General features: G+C 34.3%; 1 protein-coding gene, 1 long non-coding RNA gene and 13 other non-coding genes across 15 annotated transcripts in view; 13 read left to right on the forward strand and 2 right to left on the reverse strand.

The window, feature by feature from the left end:
• The window catches only part of LOC131000815 (uncharacterized), a 10,389-nt gene extending 1,289 nt beyond the window's left edge, over nt 1-9,100 (reverse strand). The window contains exons 1-3 of the long non-coding RNA XR_009093797.1: nt 8,831-9,100; nt 8,552-8,609; nt 2,400-2,516 (exon numbers count right to left, since the gene is read on the reverse strand). This is a non-coding gene — a long non-coding RNA (uncharacterized LOC131000815). The remainder of the gene's footprint in view (nt 1-2,399; nt 2,517-8,551; nt 8,610-8,830) is intronic.
• Nucleotides 287-358, forward strand: TRNAP-UGG (transfer RNA proline (anticodon UGG)). The gene has a single exon. It is a non-coding gene; the product is annotated as a tRNA-Pro (tRNA).
• On the forward strand, nt 1,446-1,517 carry TRNAP-UGG (transfer RNA proline (anticodon UGG)). Its single transcript has one exon. It is a non-coding gene; the product is annotated as a tRNA-Pro (tRNA).
• On the forward strand, nt 2,953-3,024 carry TRNAP-CGG (transfer RNA proline (anticodon CGG)). The gene has a single exon. It is a non-coding gene; the product is annotated as a tRNA-Pro (tRNA).
• TRNAP-UGG (transfer RNA proline (anticodon UGG)) lies at nt 3,810-3,881 on the forward strand. Its single transcript has one exon. It is a non-coding gene; the product is annotated as a tRNA-Pro (tRNA).
• TRNAP-UGG (transfer RNA proline (anticodon UGG)) lies at nt 4,277-4,348 on the forward strand. Its single transcript has one exon. It is a non-coding gene; the product is annotated as a tRNA-Pro (tRNA).
• TRNAP-UGG (transfer RNA proline (anticodon UGG)) lies at nt 4,654-4,725 on the forward strand. The gene has a single exon. It is a non-coding gene; the product is annotated as a tRNA-Pro (tRNA).
• On the forward strand, nt 5,590-5,661 carry TRNAP-UGG (transfer RNA proline (anticodon UGG)). The gene has a single exon. It is a non-coding gene; the product is annotated as a tRNA-Pro (tRNA).
• Nucleotides 6,047-6,118, forward strand: TRNAP-CGG (transfer RNA proline (anticodon CGG)). Its single transcript has one exon. It is a non-coding gene; the product is annotated as a tRNA-Pro (tRNA).
• On the forward strand, nt 7,714-7,785 carry TRNAP-UGG (transfer RNA proline (anticodon UGG)). Its single transcript has one exon. It is a non-coding gene; the product is annotated as a tRNA-Pro (tRNA).
• On the forward strand, nt 8,155-8,226 carry TRNAP-UGG (transfer RNA proline (anticodon UGG)). The gene has a single exon. It is a non-coding gene; the product is annotated as a tRNA-Pro (tRNA).
• A 3,494-nt stretch (nt 9,101-12,594) lies between the features above and the next one.
• Nucleotides 12,595-12,666, forward strand: TRNAP-AGG (transfer RNA proline (anticodon AGG)). Its single transcript has one exon. It is a non-coding gene; the product is annotated as a tRNA-Pro (tRNA).
• Nucleotides 12,667-13,119: 453 nt separating this feature from the next.
• On the forward strand, nt 13,120-13,191 carry TRNAP-CGG (transfer RNA proline (anticodon CGG)). Its single transcript has one exon. It is a non-coding gene; the product is annotated as a tRNA-Pro (tRNA).
• Nucleotides 13,192-13,749: 558 nt separating this feature from the next.
• TRNAP-UGG (transfer RNA proline (anticodon UGG)) lies at nt 13,750-13,821 on the forward strand. Its single transcript has one exon. It is a non-coding gene; the product is annotated as a tRNA-Pro (tRNA).
• A 103-nt stretch (nt 13,822-13,924) lies between these two features.
• Nucleotides 13,925-16,571, reverse strand: LOC130998045 (endo-1,4-beta-xylanase 5-like). Its single transcript, XM_057923481.1, has 5 exons — nt 16,514-16,571; nt 16,369-16,415; nt 15,590-15,812; nt 15,334-15,497; nt 13,925-15,248 (listed from the first exon to the last, which is right to left on the reverse strand). Exons 1-5 carry the CDS (start codon nt 16,569-16,571, stop codon nt 14,010-14,012), a joined length of 1,731 nt encoding a protein of 576 aa, XP_057779464.1. The 3' UTR covers nt 13,925-14,009.
• Between the last annotated feature and the right edge of the window lie 1,832 nt (nt 16,572-18,403).

Below are 18,403 nucleotides of genomic sequence, written 5' to 3' on the forward strand. Positions count from 1 at the left end.
ATATCTCATAGAAATATTAGCTTTTATCAGACAGATTTTAGTTTCTACTTCCAAATATATAATCTAGTCCAGAGAATAAAGAGAGATCCTCAACAGAAACACTTAATGATGAATAAAAATCAGCCCATTTTAAAAACAAAAATCAAAACTGTAATCTCGAGTCTCGGTTAATAAAAGCACCAACAACATTTAACTGTTGGTTAATAAAAGCACTCAAGAAAAAATATAACTGATGATGGATCAATTCTAGGTCAAAGAGGTTGAATAAAAGAAATAGTATATAACAGGGCATTTGGTCTAGTGGTATGATTCTCGCTTTGGGTGCGAGAGGTCCCGAGTTCGATTCTCGGAATGCCCCTTTTTTTATGCACATTATCTTCAACAAATAACTTTTAAATTTCTTATTTCCCCATACACTATCAATTTACCTATTTTCAATTGCTTCCAGAATATATTATCCTAACTTCTGCTCTCTTTGTCCTACTCTAATAGGCTCATTTCTTTTGGGCACAGAGATTAAGAAACTTACTTTTTAGGAGGAAAGGAAAATAGTGTGGTCCACACCAATTAAGTACATTTTTTTTAGTGGGACGTCCCAAAAAGGAAAACGAGCCTATTAGAGTGGGACGGAGGGAGTACATAAAATCAAAAACTCCAACCACAGCACAATAGATAGTTATATAAAAATAAAAATGGTAAATCAAGATATTAAAAGAAATAGAAGAAAGAACAAGTAAGAAAGTATTAACAAGAAGAAAAAAGTTGGAAGAGGCAATAACTGCATATAGTTAGTTCACAAGTAGATTTGTAAAACCAAGAGTGACACATAAAATGGTCAATTGCAAAGATGCAAAAGAACTCACGAGGTTTTGGATTTTTAAAATTAATCATATCTTCTCAATTTCATGAATGTCAATACTAAGCCTCTAATTCATGCAATAGAGAATGGCCATAATTTGAGAAAATTAACGTGAATGTAAACGTAAATAGACATATTAGTCCGAAGTATGTCCGTAGGGATAGCATATTGTGATATTATACATACCGAATTCAAAGAGAGTTGGATTAAAGTTTGCCAAAATTATGCATCATTCCAATATATTGAAAATTCATTACTGTCATTCCAAAATAAAACTAAGAGAAAGAATAGATGTATCATAGATGTATCAAGTTCTTAAGTAAATTTATTAGTTGCATGATGCTGGAAACTCAAAATCATGCACCATGAAGCCAAAAGGAACACATAGCGGTTAAAATTGGAATAATAAACCATTTTATATAGGTCTTACTGAAAATGAATACAGCTGTAATATTAAGTCTTTTTGAAAGACAAAAACCTCAACAAAAGTCTAATGTATAGTAAACAAAGGAACTCAAGAAAGAATGTACCTGATAATGGATCATTTCAAGGTCAAAGAGGCTGAATAAGAGCATAGTAAATAACAGGGCATTTGGTCTAGTGGTATGATTCTCGCTTTGGGTGCGAGAGGTCCCGAGTTCGATTCTCGGAATGCCCCTTTTTTATTAGCATTATCTTCAACAAATAACTTTTTAATTTCTTACTTCCCGAAACACTATCAATTTACCTATTTTCAATTGCTTCTTAAATATACTGGGCTAACTTCTCCATAAAATCTCAAACTCCAACCAAAGCATAGTAAATAGTTGTATAAAAATAAAAATAGTAAATCAATATATTAAAAAATAAAGAAAGAAAAAGAAGTAAAAAAAGTTTTTCTAGAGTATCACAAAGAAAAAAAAAGTTGGAAGAGGCAACAACTGCAAATAGTTAGGGCACAAGTAGATTTGTAAAAACCAAGAATAAGAAATAAAATGGTCAATAGAAAATTTGAAAGGATGCAAAAGAATTCACGAGCTTTTGGCATTTTTTAAAATTAATCGCAGCTTCTCAATTTCATTAGTGTCAATACTAAGCCTCTAATTCATTGCAATAAGGGGTGGCCATAATTTGAGGAAATTAATGTGAAAGTCAAAAGTTAAATTGGACATATTATTCCAAATTATGTTAGTAGGGATTGCATATTGTCATATTATACATGCCGAATTCAAAGAGAGTTGGATTAAAATTCGCCAAAATTACGCATCATTCTGCAATATATTGAAAATTCATAACTGACATTCCAAAATAAAACTAAGAGAAAGAATAGATGTATCAAAGTCCAGAAGTAAATTTGTTAGTTGTGAGAAAAAAGGATGGAAGCTCAAAATCATGCATCATGAAGCCAAAAGGATCAGATAGCCGTTAAAATTAGAATAATAAGCCATTTTATATAGGTGTTACTAAAATGAAGGCAACTACAATGATAAGTATTTTTTTGAAAAACAAAAGCCTCAACAAAATTCTAATGTATAACAAAGGAACTCGAGATAGAATGTACCTGATGATGGATTATTTCAAGGTCAAAGAGTTTGAATAAGAGCATAGTAAATAACAGGGCATTTGGTCTAGTGGCATGATTCTCGCTTTGGGTGCGAGAGGTCCCGAGTTCGATTCTCTGAATGCCCCAGTCAAATAATGAGATCAAGTTAACATCATTTTTTTTTCTACGTATTTACAGAATAATGAGGATGGTATAATATACTAAAAGTCAACTATGCAATGGATAACTGCAACCAATAATATTTGTGCTAGTCAAACCAAATATAAACTATGAAGAGCAAGTATCCAGTCTGAATTCTGAAAATGGTATTACCAATCACTTGTGTCTGGCTTTCACAAGTTGTGAGTGAAAAGAAGATAGTTTCAACGAATTATCGCATTCAAACCGTTTTCTTTGTTAATCAAATAAAAGGGGGTTGCTCTATTTGAAGTCTTATGACATTTTGGTAACAATCATTTGACCAACCATCCAAGATTAGTGGACTTAGAAAAGGATATTCTGACTAACTGCAAAGATTGGAATTAAATGGGTAGAATGTCAAGAGTAAATTGGGCATTTGGTCTAGTGGTATGATTCTCGCTTCGGGTGCGAGAGGTCCCGAGTTCGATTCTCGGAATGCCCCTTTTTTATGATCATTATCTTCAACAAATAACTTTTTAATTTCTTATTTCCCGAAACACTATCGATTTACCTATTTTCAACTACTGAAATATACTGGGCTAACTTCTCCATATAATCTCAAACTCCAACCACAACATAGTAAAGAGTATATAAAAATAAAAATATACTAAATCAAAATATTTAAGAAAAAAGAAAGAAAAAGAAGTAAGAACGTATTAGTAGCAATAGCTTCTAGAGATCACAAAGAAAAAAAAGCTGGAAGAGGCGATAACTGCATATAGTTAGTTCACAAGTAGATTTGTAAAACCAAGAGTAACACATAAAATAGTCAATTGCAATGAAGCAAAAGAACGTGAAAGTAAAAACTTAAATTTGACATAATATACCGAAGTATGTTAGTAGCTATAGCATATTGTCATATTACGCATCATATTGCAATATATTGAAACATCACTACTGATATTCCAAAATAAAACTAAGAGAAACAATAGATGTACGAAAGTCCAGAATTAAATTTGTTAGTTGCGAGAAAAGGATGGAAGCTCAAAATCATGCACCATGAAGCCAAAAGGAACAGATAGGCTTTAAAATTGGAATAATAAGCCATTTTATATAGGTGTTACTAAAATGAGGGCATACAATGATAAGGAGTATTTTTTTTGAAAGACAAAAGCCTCAACAAAATTCTAATGTATAACAAAGGAACTTGAGAAAGAATGTAACTGATGATGGATCATTTCGAGGTCAAAGAGGTTGAATAAAGAGTATAGTAAATACTAAATAACAGGGCATTTGGTCTAGTGGTATGATTCTCGCTTTGGGTGCGAGAGGTCCCGAGTTCGATTCTCGGAATGCCCCAATCAAATAATGAGATCAAGTTGACATCATTTTTTTTCTATGTATTTACAGAAAAATGAGGATGGTATAATATACTTAAAGTCAACTATGCAATGGATAACTGCAATCAATAATATTTTTTGCTAGTCAAACCAAATATAAAGTATGGAAGAGCAAGTATCCAGTCTGATAATGGTATTACCAACCATTTGCATGTGAAAGGCCGATAGTTTCAACGAATTATCGCATTCAAGCCATTTTCTTTTGTTAATCAAATAAAAGGGGTTGCTCTATTTGAAGTCTTACTACATTTTGGTAACAATCATTGACCAACCATCCGTTAGTGGACTTAGAAAAGGATATTCTGACTAACAGCACAGATTGGAATTAAAAAGGCAGAATGTCAAGAGTAAATTGGGCATTTGGTCTAGTGGTATGATTCTCGCTTTGGGTGCGAGAGGTCCCGAGTTCGATTCTCGGAATGCCCCTTTTAAACAATTAAATAGTTATTTTTATAGGCTCTTTTACCCCCAATCACTATATTTTTATAATTAATGTGTCTAACAGATTGGATCTGAAAAATAAGAGATTGGATAGACATCCCCCCTAGATGTATTTCTGCAAATTTACAATAGTAAACTTTTGTTTCCTAACAAATAAACCTGCCTGACAAGAAACAAATCCTAAATCAAAAAAAAAAAATCCCAACTAGGTCAACTAGAATAAAATCAAAGACTGAAGTGTTATTCACTATATCTATATGGAATCAGATTCAACAAGACTATTATATACAGGGCATTTGGTCTAGTGGTATGATTCTCGCTTTGGGTGCGAGAGGTCCCGAGTTCGATTCTCGGAATGCCCCTTTTTTTATGTGCATTGTCTTCAACAAAAACTCTTTAATTTCTTTTTACCCCTCCATTATCAATTTACCTATCTAAATTCAGTTGCTCAAGAAATTATAATGGGCTCAAACTCCAACCACAGCATAAGATTACTACAAGATAAAGTGTGATCAATTTTTTTAAAGGGGAAAAAAAGACATTTGCAAAAGCTTCTAGAGTATCTGTATCACAAAAAGAAAAGTTGGAAGAAGTGATAAGTATATTATAGTTTATAGGTAGATCTGCAGAACCAAGAGAAACACATGAAATGGTAAATCGCAATGATGCAAAAGAATCACGAGGTTTTGCCATATTTGCAAAATTAACCATAGATTTTCAATTTCATCAATGTCAATGATAAGTTTCTAATTTGTTGCGATTGGGAATGGCCATAAATTGAGGAAATTAAAGTGAAAGTAAACTGAAACTAGACATATTAATCTGAAGTATGTTAGTCGGGATAACATATTCCCATATTATACATGCCAAATTCAAAGAGAGTTGGTTTTAATTTCGCCAAAATTAGGAGAAATGCATTGAATTGTAATATATTGAAAATTCATTACTGACATTCCATAATCAAAGTAAGAGAGATGTATAGAAGTACACAATCAAATTTGGTAGTTGGGGGAAAATTTTGATGGAAGCATCTGAAGTCATGCACTATGAAGCCAAAAAGAATACCGTTAGAAAATGGAATAATAAGCTATTTTATATAAATTACTAAAAATGAGGTAAGATAAAATGATAAGTAACTTTTTCGAAGAAAATAAATCTCAACAAAATTCAAATGCCAGGTTTACAAAGGAACTCAAGAGGTTGAATAAGAGCAGTAGTAAATGACAGGGCATTTGGTCTAGTGGTATGATTCTCGCTTTGGGTGCGAGAGGTCCCAAGTTCGATTCTCGGAATGCCCCAGTCAAATAATGAGATAACAATGGCATATTTTTTTATTTCTACATATTTAGCAATGAGGATGGTACAATATAATAAAACTCAATTATGCAATTCATAACTACAACCAATAATCTTTTTTTGCTAGTAAAAAAAAAGTAAAGTATGGAATAGTATGTATGATGTATCCAGTCTAATAATGGTATTACCAACCACTTGTATGTGAAAGGCAGACATTTTCAACGAATATCTATCGCGTCCAAACTATCCATCAAATAGCGCAGGGGTCTAGTTGAAGTCTGGCTACACATTGGTAACAATTATTAACCAACCAAGATGAGTTCATTTAGAAAATCCTGATGAACAGCACAGATTGGAATTAAAAAGGCAGAATGTGAAGAGTAAATTGGGCATTTGGTCTAGTGGTATGATTCTCGCTTCGGGTGCGAGAGGTCCCGAGTTCGATTCTCGGAATGCCCCTTTTAAACAAGTAATAAGTTATTTTTATTGGCTTTTACCCCAATCACTATTTTTTTTTATTAATGTGTCTGACAGAATGGATCTGATCTGAATGACAGATTGGATGGACATCTCCCCTAGATGTATTTCTGCTAATTTTACAATGAATTTTTTTTTGTTTCCTGTCAAAGAAACTGGTCTGACAAGTAACAAATTCTGAATAGCAACACCTGGTCCTCAATGAAGCAAAACTCAGATTCGACAATACTTTTCTAGGAGATTGTTAATGAAAACAATAACAGCTTAGATATAAAACAAAGTCGAACAAAAATGTCTCTGCTACAGTTACAGGATTGTTACTTATTAACAGCAATATAGATTTTTTAATTTCACTTGCCTCGCTAAATGTCAAAATTGTCTAGGATGCAGCAACAAAGAGAAATCCTTGAACATATATAATTATGATGAATAAATACAAAGTGCGGTAATAATGAATACATAATTAGATAAGAATAAACAATTAACAAACTAGATGTCAGAAAGTCAAAGGGACCAAGATGGCAAGACACATTGGACAACAAAGAAAAAAAACTGACGAAGCATTTTAGTAGCACACCATAAAGCCAAAGGGAAAAGATAGGCATTTATAACTATTAGATTGATAAGACATTTTCTACAATATGCTTTAAACAGGGCTTCTAAAATAATAAGGTTAAAACATGAGATCCATAAACATGGTATATATAAGAGCTCAATGAAGATAGATTTCAGCTTTAAGCAAAAAATGGGACATTTGGTCTAGTGCTATGACTCTACCTGTGGTGCAAGAGCCAGGAGGTCGTAAACCGATTCTCATAACACCCCACTCGAATTATGAACATATAAGCCTTATTTATGTATTTTTATTATATTGGAATTCAAGGGAAAAGGATGCTGAAAAGTGAAGACGGTCAACTGTGTGATATAAAACTGGAATTGATATCACATTACAGTCCAAATAACACCTGGAAGAACAGGTATTTAACCTACCATGAATGAGAAAGCAAAGCAGATATTTTCAGATATTATTTTGAGGTGAACTTTTATGGTAGAAAGCATTCCAGAGCAGCAGAATACGTTCTTCAATGATGCTAAATTGACATGCTAATAACTTGCCAATAAAAGTAGAAGGGCTAGCAGCCTCTGCTGAAGGCAGAGTATAAAGAAAAGTAAAAGGAAAGTCTGTTGAGCAGTTATAGAACTACAGAAGCACAAGTTACTAGCTACATAGATACTAAATCCCATTTCTACACAATGCCAGAATGAACCAGTTAAAATTCCACTGAGAAATAGATGGGTTCAGGTCAATTACATGGATGATTAAGCAAACAATGACTCTTTCAATTTTCTTCTTAAAAAGCAATGGGCCATTGGTCAAATTGCATATAGCTGCCATTCAGAAGGCCCTTAACCAAATGCACTGCCACTCCTTGATGTCTATCAAAGAGTACAGATTATATAGGTTGTCAAAGCACCCCAAAAAATCTTATTTAGGTTAACTGGTCAACTACAAATCACAGTCCAAAGCATAATTCACTATGTATGTAGAATCAGGTTTAAGAAAACATATAACGACAGGGCATTTGGTCTAGTGGTATGATTCTCGCTTTGGGTGCGAGAGGTCCCGAGTTCGATTCTCGGAATGCCCCTTTTAGTGTTCATTGTGTTCAACAAATAAACTCATTTCTTTTTTCTGTTCCACTATCAATTTAACTATTTTCAATTTTGTTCAAGTAATTATAATAGGCCAGTTACTCCATAAATCTCAAACTTGAACCTCATCATAATCACTACAATACATATTGGGATCATTCCTGAAAGATTATTGTAGTAAATCAATATTTTTTTAAGTAGTATTAGCAGTAAGTTAGTAACTGCTAGAGTATCACAAAAAACAAGTTAGGAGAAGCAATAACTGCATTATGATCCATAAGTAAATTGTAGAACCAAGAGAAACAAATAAAAGGGTTGAATGCAAAATTGCAACATAACTCAAGAGCTTTTGCCAGTTAGTAACAGGGCATTTGGTCTAGTGGTATGATTCTCGCTTTGGGTGCGAGAGGTCCCGAGTTCGATTCTCGGAATGCCCCTATCATCCGTTTTATAGTTGGATGCCTTCCATTCACAAATGGACATCTTTTTCTTTTTTTACTTTTTTCCTCTTTGGCTACCCATTTATTACCGTCATTCAAGTCTTTATAAATGCTCCAGATCTCCATTAAAAACTCAGATGGTAATCCAACACAATATAAACTACTACCATTACAAGAAAATGAATATAAAAACAGTAAATCAGACACAAAGAAACAGTAAATAAATAATACATCTACAGCTCCACCTCCGTATCAAATTCAAGGGGGCAATAATGGAAGGAAAGAGACACAAAGCCATGTTCTAATTAAATTGGTAAATTACCTCATTAATACGAATCTGAGACGGGGAATAGTAAATTGATTGAACAAGCAGTATCCGCCTGTAAAATAATGATTCTGAACAGTTATATAAAATAATAAAGTACACAAACATGGAACTTAAACCAGCAACAGCAGCAAATAATTTAATTAAATCAAAGTTTCAAACCAGCAACAACAGCGAATAATTTAATTAAATGAAAAATTCAAACAAACCACATGCCAAAATCAGCTGCAGTTATGAATTGCAACTTCTGAGAAACTACTGCGCTGAAAATCCTACCTCTCGAGCAACTTGCGAGATGCCCAGTTTTGGTTGGGTAGAGAAAGAAACAGTACTCGGCAGCGGCGCGACGGTGGAGCAGCGGTTGGAAGGTTCGAGCTGCAGGGGTTACTAGTGGAAGTTCAAAGTGAGTGGGGAGCGGATTACAACGTTATAAATTTAAATTCTTTATTTTAAATTTCAATTAAATTACTAATGCATTTGTGGCATGTACGAAATATATAAGGGATGTTTGGCTACAGTTTTTAATTTTCAGTTTTATCAGTAGAGATGTTGATCAGGCCAATTCACCGAATTTTAGGCTACTTTTATTGGATTGTGGGTTATTCGTATGCGTAATAATTGAATTTAAAAAAAAAATTAAAGATTTTCAACTTTAATCCTAGACGTTTGGTTTCAGGCTAGCCCATCGAACTCTCGACTCAAAAATTTATTAAAAAAAATAACTAATATATTTCTTTTCACAATATTATATTTGTAACAAATAAATAAACGCATAAATAAGTGACATTTTAACATCGAGTTACGTACTAGTAATTAATATGAAACTCTTAGAGATATAAAGATGCACACATTTTCCTTAAACGATTATCATTTTTTATTTTTACATCTAAACATTCTATGTTAAGTATTGAATTACAAACAAAAAGAAGTGAAGTGATGAGTATAATTTCTAATATTGAATCAGCATGCATTTCACACATTTTTGAATGAAAGAAAAAAAGAGGAAAAAAAAACTTATTCTACTAATTTTCAGAAGCATAGTAATGAAGTTGATAATCAAATAATGAGAAGAAAAAAAATTCATATAATCAGGCGAACACATTATTTTAGGGTAAGCTCTATAGGGTTCGAGACTATTTTCGGGCCACCACTATCGAGTTGTCGGGCTATTCGAATTATAATTTTGTAGGGTTGAAATTATTCAGCCCTAACACTATCGGGTTGTCGATCTAATTGGGTTAGCCCACAAATTTTGGGCTGAATTGACATCCTTAATTATCAATACAATGTAAGGTCATGTTTGGTAGCCCTGTTATAATAAATTAAGATAGATAAAATTTAAGATATGTATTATAGATAAGTGATATTGGGGTTTGATTCTAATATGATCCTCTACTTGATTAGTGAAGATCGGACATTCCACAATTAAAATCCGCTGATACAGTTTTGATTTAATTAAACGCGTTCACATTGTTTTAAGGGTAATAACGTCATTTTGATTTGCTGAATAGGAACGAGTCCTCTCTCCATATCGCTCATTTCTTGGACGACATTGATTGTAGATTTTGAACCATGTAGTCATCAACCACCGGCTCCGATATTTGTGAAGCATTCACTTTAAGTTGTACGTGAAAATGTTGTACTTTATGAACTTAAACATTTTATACCAAAGTTCGAGTGAAAAACATATTTCACTCTTTGATGTTGATGGTTATGTTTGATTTTTTGTGAAAACATATTACACATTTGACCGATTTGATACCTATCAATCAAAAATGTTTAAGAAAAATCTGAAAAATAGAATGATTTGACAGCTATCAGTTAAGAGTTCATCTAATCAGTGGGTGGCTAGATCATATCTTGATTGATAATTGTCAAATCCTTTTTTTTTTCAAATTTTTCTTATACATTTCTAACTTATAGCTCTCAAATCGGTCAAATATGTAAGACTTTCACAAAAATCAAACAAAACCATCAACATAAAGGGTATTTAAGTCTTGTGCATATAATGTTTTTGTTTATAAAAAAATGGCATTTTTCATATACTCTCTCTAACCCATAAGAACTCTTAGTTTTTTGAAAAAATCTTACACATTTGACCGATTTGACAGTTATTAGTCAGAAATGTGTAAGGAAAATCTAAAAAATGCAACGATTTGATAGCTATCAGTCAATAGTTCATCCAGCCGTCCGAGCGGCCAAATCATTTCACCGGGTAGCCAGATCATTTTACCGGGCTGCTAGATGATCTAACTACCTACTGACGAGATGAACTTTTGACCGATAGTTGTCAAATCATTTTGTTTTTCAGGATTTTTCTTACACATTTCTAACTGATAGCACTCAAATAAATCAAATGTGTAAGACTTTTATAAAAAGCCAAACAAAACCATCAACATCAAGGGTATTTAAGTCTTGAGCATACAATGCTTTTATTTATAAAAGATGACACTTTTCTTATACTTCATCTATCCCATAAGAAAGTATCATTTTTTTTTTCATCTTCGTTCGTCTTATAAGAAAATATTTCTTACATTTTGGACATGACCCCACACATTATCTACCACGCATTATCACTTTTTCGAAAAAGTAATAAGTCTATTTCTCTACTCAACATATTATCTATCAAACATTTCTTAAAACTCGTATCATCCCCCAAATGATACTCTCTTACGGGGGGAAGAGAGATAGTATAATTTAAGGAGTAGAACATTTTAAATTTTCACTCTAACTTTAATACCTTTATTCAAAAAGGCATTGGTAGGTGGCGATGACAAAAATATGCATCCCTTGAAGACCGAAAGATTAAAGTCAATCAAAGATAACAACGCGATTGATAGCCAGCAACCCTGATTTCCCCGATATTTGGAGTTATCTTGAAAACCATCACCTATCCGATAAAGAAGGAAATTATCATTTAGATATGGATAAATATGACGAATTATAGTTCTATTATGATTACAAAATGAGTCATATTCCTAATAGAATTCTTAGTATTTTAGCCTATAAATATGGGCATATATTCATTATTCAACACAACTCTGTACTTGTAAACTCCAACCACCCAAATAGTGAATTATCTTAGACGACTCTCCGTGAATGTAGATCTTTATGATCGAACCACGTAAATTATTGCATTCTTTTAACTTTTCATTAGAAGCGTTATTTTTAGGCACAACAATAGAATTTTCCATTTTCAGAGCATAAACGACGCACGAAGAAGCGATGTATGTGGGTAAGTTTAGCTTGTCTTTATCAATTTTCTCTCCAATTTTCATATTAAAATTATGCATTCTATTTCTATTCTATTTAATATTTGGTGTGTGTCTGTATAAATATTATTGGTTGTTCTTATAATGTAGTTTTGATTTTTAAAATATACATAGTCGTATTTGTTTATGTAAGATATTATATTTTTAATGGTGTGTGTTGAGAATCTCGGTCATTGGTCGATGTCTTTGTCCAGAGGGTTTATATAAAATTGCTTTTACCAGAATATATGCTCAATATTCATTGAACTCCCCTCCTTCCCTCCCGAAATAAAATATTTGTCAATTACCTTCTTGTACATTTTGTGTTCTTAGATGCCCCCCTTAGATCGAAAATGAGTATTGTGTTTAGTGGGTTAATAACAATGGAGCGACGCCGTTTAGTTGACATGTAATTAGAGTACTTTATACACTTTTAACCTAGCAATAAGACATCTTCAAAAAAAAAACTCGCAATATATTCGTTAAAACACTAATACATTGAGATATAAACTACTCCCTTCGTCTCAATGAAGGTGAAGCATTTCTTTTGGGCACGAGATTTAAAGAGTTGGTGTTTAATAAAAAAGTAAAATAAAAGAGATAGTGAATAAAAAATAACTTTAATTTTTTCTGAAAAGAAAAATGACTCAACTTCGTTGGGACTGCCCATAAAGGAATACGACTCAAATTCGTTGGGACGAAGAGAGTATAATATATATCCAACGTTCTTTATTAATCAAAACAGACAAAACTAAATGAATACAAAAAATCCAGTACAATATCACGGATGGGCATTTGGTCTAGTGGTATGATTCTCGCTTAGGGTGCGAGAGGTCCCGAGTTCAATTCTCGGAATGCCCCCTTTTTTTATAATGTTTTCGCCCTTATTACCCTTTTGGTTTTTGTTTTTGTGGCTACCAATAAATTAACTAGTAACTACTTGTCTACTTCTCGTGGCTCCAAGCCTCCAACCATGACCCAATCTCTACATTTCTTCATAATAAAGCTCTGAAATAATTATGCCTAGTTAAGTGTTTTTTCCAATACTAAAGATCTGTTGAACATAGTTTTGTTGCAAACTGTACCCTTGTTTTATTATATAAATCTTTGTCGCAAATGCGGCGAAAAATTGGAGTCCCGCTGTGGCTGTGGGGACATGCGACTTCCCAGCTTGATTGAGGGAGTTTGTTAATTCTAATTTTTCGTCATATTAATATTATCTCTCCCTTCAGGGGGAGATAAAAAGCTTTTATAGGTGCCTGGGAACAAAATCGATTAATACAAATAAAAATAAATAACATGCAAAAGCAACCTGGGCATTTGGTCTAGTGGTATGATTCTCGCTTCGGGTGCGAGAGGTCCCGAGTTCGATTCTCGGAATGCCCCATTTTCTTAAGTTTTTACTGTGTTTTAATTTTGGATTCTCTCTGCAACTATAGCCAGGTCAAATACATCAACATTTCATGTAAATCCAATTTCTAACACTTATGTATTGGGCTTTTATTTCATGGTGAGATGATCCCTTCATAAGCTTGCTTGGTTGATAAACTGACAACACATGGAAAATAATCAAAACAGTCGCTGTAAAAAGGCCAACAAAAAAATAAAATAAAAATTGGTTGGATTAGTGATATTAGATTATGGAATTACTCTCCTTTGATGTATAAGTTTAAATATGTCTTAATTATATATTGATGAATAAATACCGCATGATTCGAAAAAATGTTAGCAGAAATATAGTCTGTCATATCCCATTAACCAAGCTATAGGGACAACATATTTCATGTTGTGTACCAGGACTAAAAAAATTGAACATGCAGGAATTTAACAAAGTTAATTATACGGAAAACACATTATGAAATAGTATGAACTAATTCAGCATATCCTATGATTCTCGCATTCGGTCTAGTACTTAACCTATAACGTTGGAAGTAACTCGTATGTGGGCATTTGGTCTAGTGGTATGATTCTCGCTTTGGGTGCGAGAGGTCCCGAGTTCGATTCTCGGAATGCCCCGTTTTCATATTTTTTTTTATTTCGTATATTTTTAATGATTATTCTCATTAATTAATGATGTGTCATTTTAAAAAAGAAAGCTAAAACAAGCAAAATATTCCACTGTTTTAAATAAAAGATGTATTCAATATCATCATAATTAATTATTCTTCCTCCCTTTAAAAAGAAAAGAAAAAAGGTAGAATATCTCATACATGAATGTTGAAGCGATAAAGAGTGGGGTTTTGTTGGTCCGGCGCCAAAGTGATGGTTTTAACATGAGAAATATTTGTGTGGGCATTTATATTAGGGTGGGTGATCTTGACCTCGTACTCCCCATGGAAGAGTGAAGTCTCAAAGAAGCCATCAGAATCCGTAGTCCCACTGACTTTCGCCGCGAACTGATTCCTGAACCTATCCACGACGTCTCCGGTGGCCAAGTTTCTGAAATTGTTATCCGTCAAGCACATGGCGTAGCATCCCTGCGGGCTCCACGCCGACCAAATCACTATCCCCTTCACGGCGCCGTGCGAGTGCAGCTCCCGCAGTATCTGATCCAAGTCCCCCGCCTGGTTGCCCCCGGATTTCACATCCAATTCGGTGACCCAAATGGGCGACCCCTCAGTGGCCAGGATATCAATGGCGGATCTGGTGTAGGGCAGATTGGCGAATCTGAAATGGCCCTGCACGCCGATGCCCAGTGGCCCCTTGTAGCCGCGCTTCCTCAGCCCCCTCATCATCTGCAGATACTTGCCCGGAGACGACACGCCGTCGCCGCTCTCTTCAATGGTGTTGTACTCGTTGAGGAAGGGTATGGCTTTGGGGTCATCCCTGTTGGCCCTCAGGTAGTTGTCGACGGAAGCGCTGGACCCGAGCCTGCTCTCGAAGAAATTGTAGTGTAGATTCTCGTTCATGACGTCCCAGTGGAGGAGCTGCCCTCTGTACTTGCGGGTCACGGAGTTGATGCGGCGGTTGACGGCGAAGGAGAGGTCATTGTAGTTGAGACCGGGCACCCAGGAGGGCTGGAAGGCCGGGTTCTCCCAGAAGATGTTGTGGCCGCGGACGGCGATGCCGCGGGAGCGGGCGAACTGCATGAGGGCGTCGGAGACGGAGTAGTCTTCGACGCCCCAGGAGCGCTCGTTGGAGTACCATTTGAGCTCGTTCTCGAAGACGGTGTAGCGGAAGCGTGATGAGAACCAGTTCTGGTATGCGCCGTTGCCGAGGATGTTTTGGTTTATGGCGCATCCCAAAGGGAAGTGGGATTGCTGGAGGCTTATTGACACCGTCGCGTTTCGGATCGGCTGATTCTGCTGGTCCACGGCCAACAACCGAACCCTTGTCTTGCGCGCCTTTTCAATGCTCACATCTTGGTGCGATTTCCATTCTTCATGCGTAAACGGCTGCAGCGACACGCTGTCTGCTCTAATATCGATGCCTGTGTTGTTGCACTGGACATTCAAAAACAAAATTAACTATCAACAACAACTCTTACTTTAATATGAAATTCAGTTCATGTTAGTCAAAATTATGAACCTGAAAATAGAGTTGAGCAGGCCCAGAAACATCGACAACCAAGCCACCCTTGAGCATGGACCAACAACCCTCTTGGGCAGAAACCCAGCCGGCGGTTATGGAGCCGTTGGCCGTTTTGAAAACTGCTGCAATGTCAGCACTGCCATTGCTTACTTGCAGCCAGGCTGCAAAAAATATCAAAACCATCTTACATTAAATGTTCAACATTTTTAATTTCCTTAATTGTTTTGATCAGATGAATCTTGTGAATTGGTACCAGAAAATGTGTAAAGTTTATCCTTGTCTAGATCAAAATGTTGGGAAAGACTTTGGTCGGATAGGTTTCTGGCAGTGGAAACAATATATTTGTTGCCATCGTTGGCTTCTGCATGCTCTACTTTTGCATTTCCAAACGACGTCCATCCTTTCAATCCTTCGTTTAGTTCAGGATTCACCACTATACCTCCGCTGTACTGAGGGATCAAAGGTTTCTCCAAACACTGAAAATATATATATACAAAAATCATTAAACATATTTACAAAAATCATTAAACACATCGATCACATCTCCAAAAATCAGGAATGAGAGTTAGTACTGTCCCACAATTTTATGTACTACTACTATAAATATACCACTCTTATATATATTATTTTAATAATATTTTTTATAAAAATAAAATTTATTAGATAATATACTATGAATTATACTTAATTTTTATTTTACAAAATTAAATTTTTTAAAAAGTATATACCATAATTTTGAACTTATCAACATATTAATTAGCTAACAAAAGTGAAATTAAATTATAAAAAATAATTATATACCCTAATTAGATGGCATAAATCCTAGTAATAATTACAAAATTAAATTCTCAAAAAAAAAATTACAAAATTAAACTAAACCATATATACAAAGTTGAAATTAGAGAAAAAAACATATAAGAAAATAAATAAAATTAAAAGTGAAACACAAAGTGAGACATCAAGTATGGTACACTGAATCTCAACCCCAAAAAAATATATATTCTCATTCATTCTAAATATAATATGACTTGCCTCAGCTGTGTAACTGTAATCATAAGGCACAGCGTACACTTGAAAACCTACATGGACAAAGAATATTAATTAAGCTCTTATATATTTTGTATTTTTTCTGATATCAAATTCTTCGAAAAGAGAAGAAGAATTAGTTGAGTTTTACCAATGACGTGAATTAGGATGAAAATGACGAAGAAACAATAATTTAAATGATTTGCCATTGTTGACGCTAATCTATGCTCTCGAGCTGAGGTATGTTTCTTGGTAATGCCATGTACGTAGTGTTTATATAGGGATAATGTTTTCAATAATACACATGTAGATTACAAAATCTAGAATTTTGTTTTGGTTCGTGGAATAATTTCCATACGTGAAGAATTAAATTCTCGGTACAAAGAATTTAATTATATTGGTCAAGATTTTTCTGCTTTCTTTTTTTGGTAAGTGGGCACCTACTTATGCCAATTTTTAGTAGAATAAACATATTAGATCTTCTCTAATGGAATTGACAAGGAATTATGGATAATTTTGTATAAATAATTTTTTCTATGTTTTTGTAATACCATTATGAATTTTGTATGAAAAAAATGTATTGCAAAATTATTTTACGGTTCAACATATATACATGTATATGTGATTAAATTATAATCTAGTTATCATGATTTTTAATTTTGGCTTCTTATATGAAACATATATGGAAGTCAACATTATTCGATTTGGGTAGTCATTAGTTGATCATGTGATCATCAACCTGATTCTTGAAACATTGTCAAATCCAATTTCATATTATTGTTATTTAATTTATATAAATTAATAGGTTTTTTTATTGAAACTAGTTTTTATTGGACATTTAAATTCATTTTAGAAAATTCTTTAATTTTTAAGTTTCTTCATCCACTATTCTCTCCGTCCATAAAAGATTGTAGTCATTAATTATATTTTTAAAAAAATTACCAGATATATTTTAAACCTTATTTATACTTAATATTTATGATTAATTATATTTTATAACAATGAACATTAGAGTCATTTATAAAAATAGCTCAAACTTTAAAAAAATATAAAAAATAATCTAAACTTTAAAGTAATTCCTAATGGCCTGATTTTTAAAAAACATGCAAATTATAAATATATATTTCAATTTCTTTGTATATAAAAATTATTTTCTATTAATAAACCAAAGATGTCATCCAAAAAAATCATATATTCGAAATATTGTGTCATATAACAAAATAAAATTCAAACTCAAAGTTAGGTCACCTTGTCTTCTCAAAGCCTCACACCTATAAAATAAGCATGAGAGTTTCTCTATCTCAATTATTATAATTTTTAATTATTTATTTCTTCAATTTAATTTACGGTTAAGGTGCAGATAGGCCCCTCAAGTGAAGGCCCTTAGAGCATTTCAGTCCTCTTACTAACTGTGTGTGCAGATTGGCCCTCAAACTCAAAAAAATGGTGCAGATCGCCCCCTCTGACTTAACACCGTTATGGGCCGTTAGTCAGAGGGGGCGATCTGCACCGTTTTTTTGGAGTTCAGGGGCTAATCTGCACCTTTTCCCTTTTTGGAGTTCGGGGGCTAATCTGCACACCGTTCATTAAAAAAAATCACATCTCGAATTCTCCCTCGAACGTCACCGCCCCCAATTGCAGAATCACTCCCAACGAATCGAACTTCGCCTCGCTGTAGGCGGTGATCGTGACCCCAATCGAGATCGAGATCATGTTGGCCATGGTCTCTAATTTGAAGGCGTCCTTCTTCAACAGCACGCCGATAGTGTAGATGGCGACGGGCATCGTCGGCCTTTATCACCGGATTTCGCCAGATTTGAGAGAAAGAGGCGACTCCTTATCGAGAAAAGCTAGGTGACTCCTCATCGAGAAAAGCCAGGCGGCGGGTTCACCGGATATTGCGGCGGCGATTTCCGATGGAATGGGAGAATTAGGGCTCGTCCTTGACGCTAAATGTGTGCAGTCGAGCGAGCTCCGAGGTTTAGGGCCCAAGAGAGAAAGAAAGGGGCGGCGCCCTCCGCCGGCCTCGCCGGAGCTTGAA

Source organism: Salvia miltiorrhiza, chromosome 8 (assembly GCF_028751815.1).
Source record: "Salvia miltiorrhiza cultivar Shanhuang (shh) chromosome 8, IMPLAD_Smil_shh, whole genome shotgun sequence".
Taxonomy (NCBI): Eukaryota; Viridiplantae; Streptophyta; class Magnoliopsida; order Lamiales; family Lamiaceae; genus Salvia; species Salvia miltiorrhiza.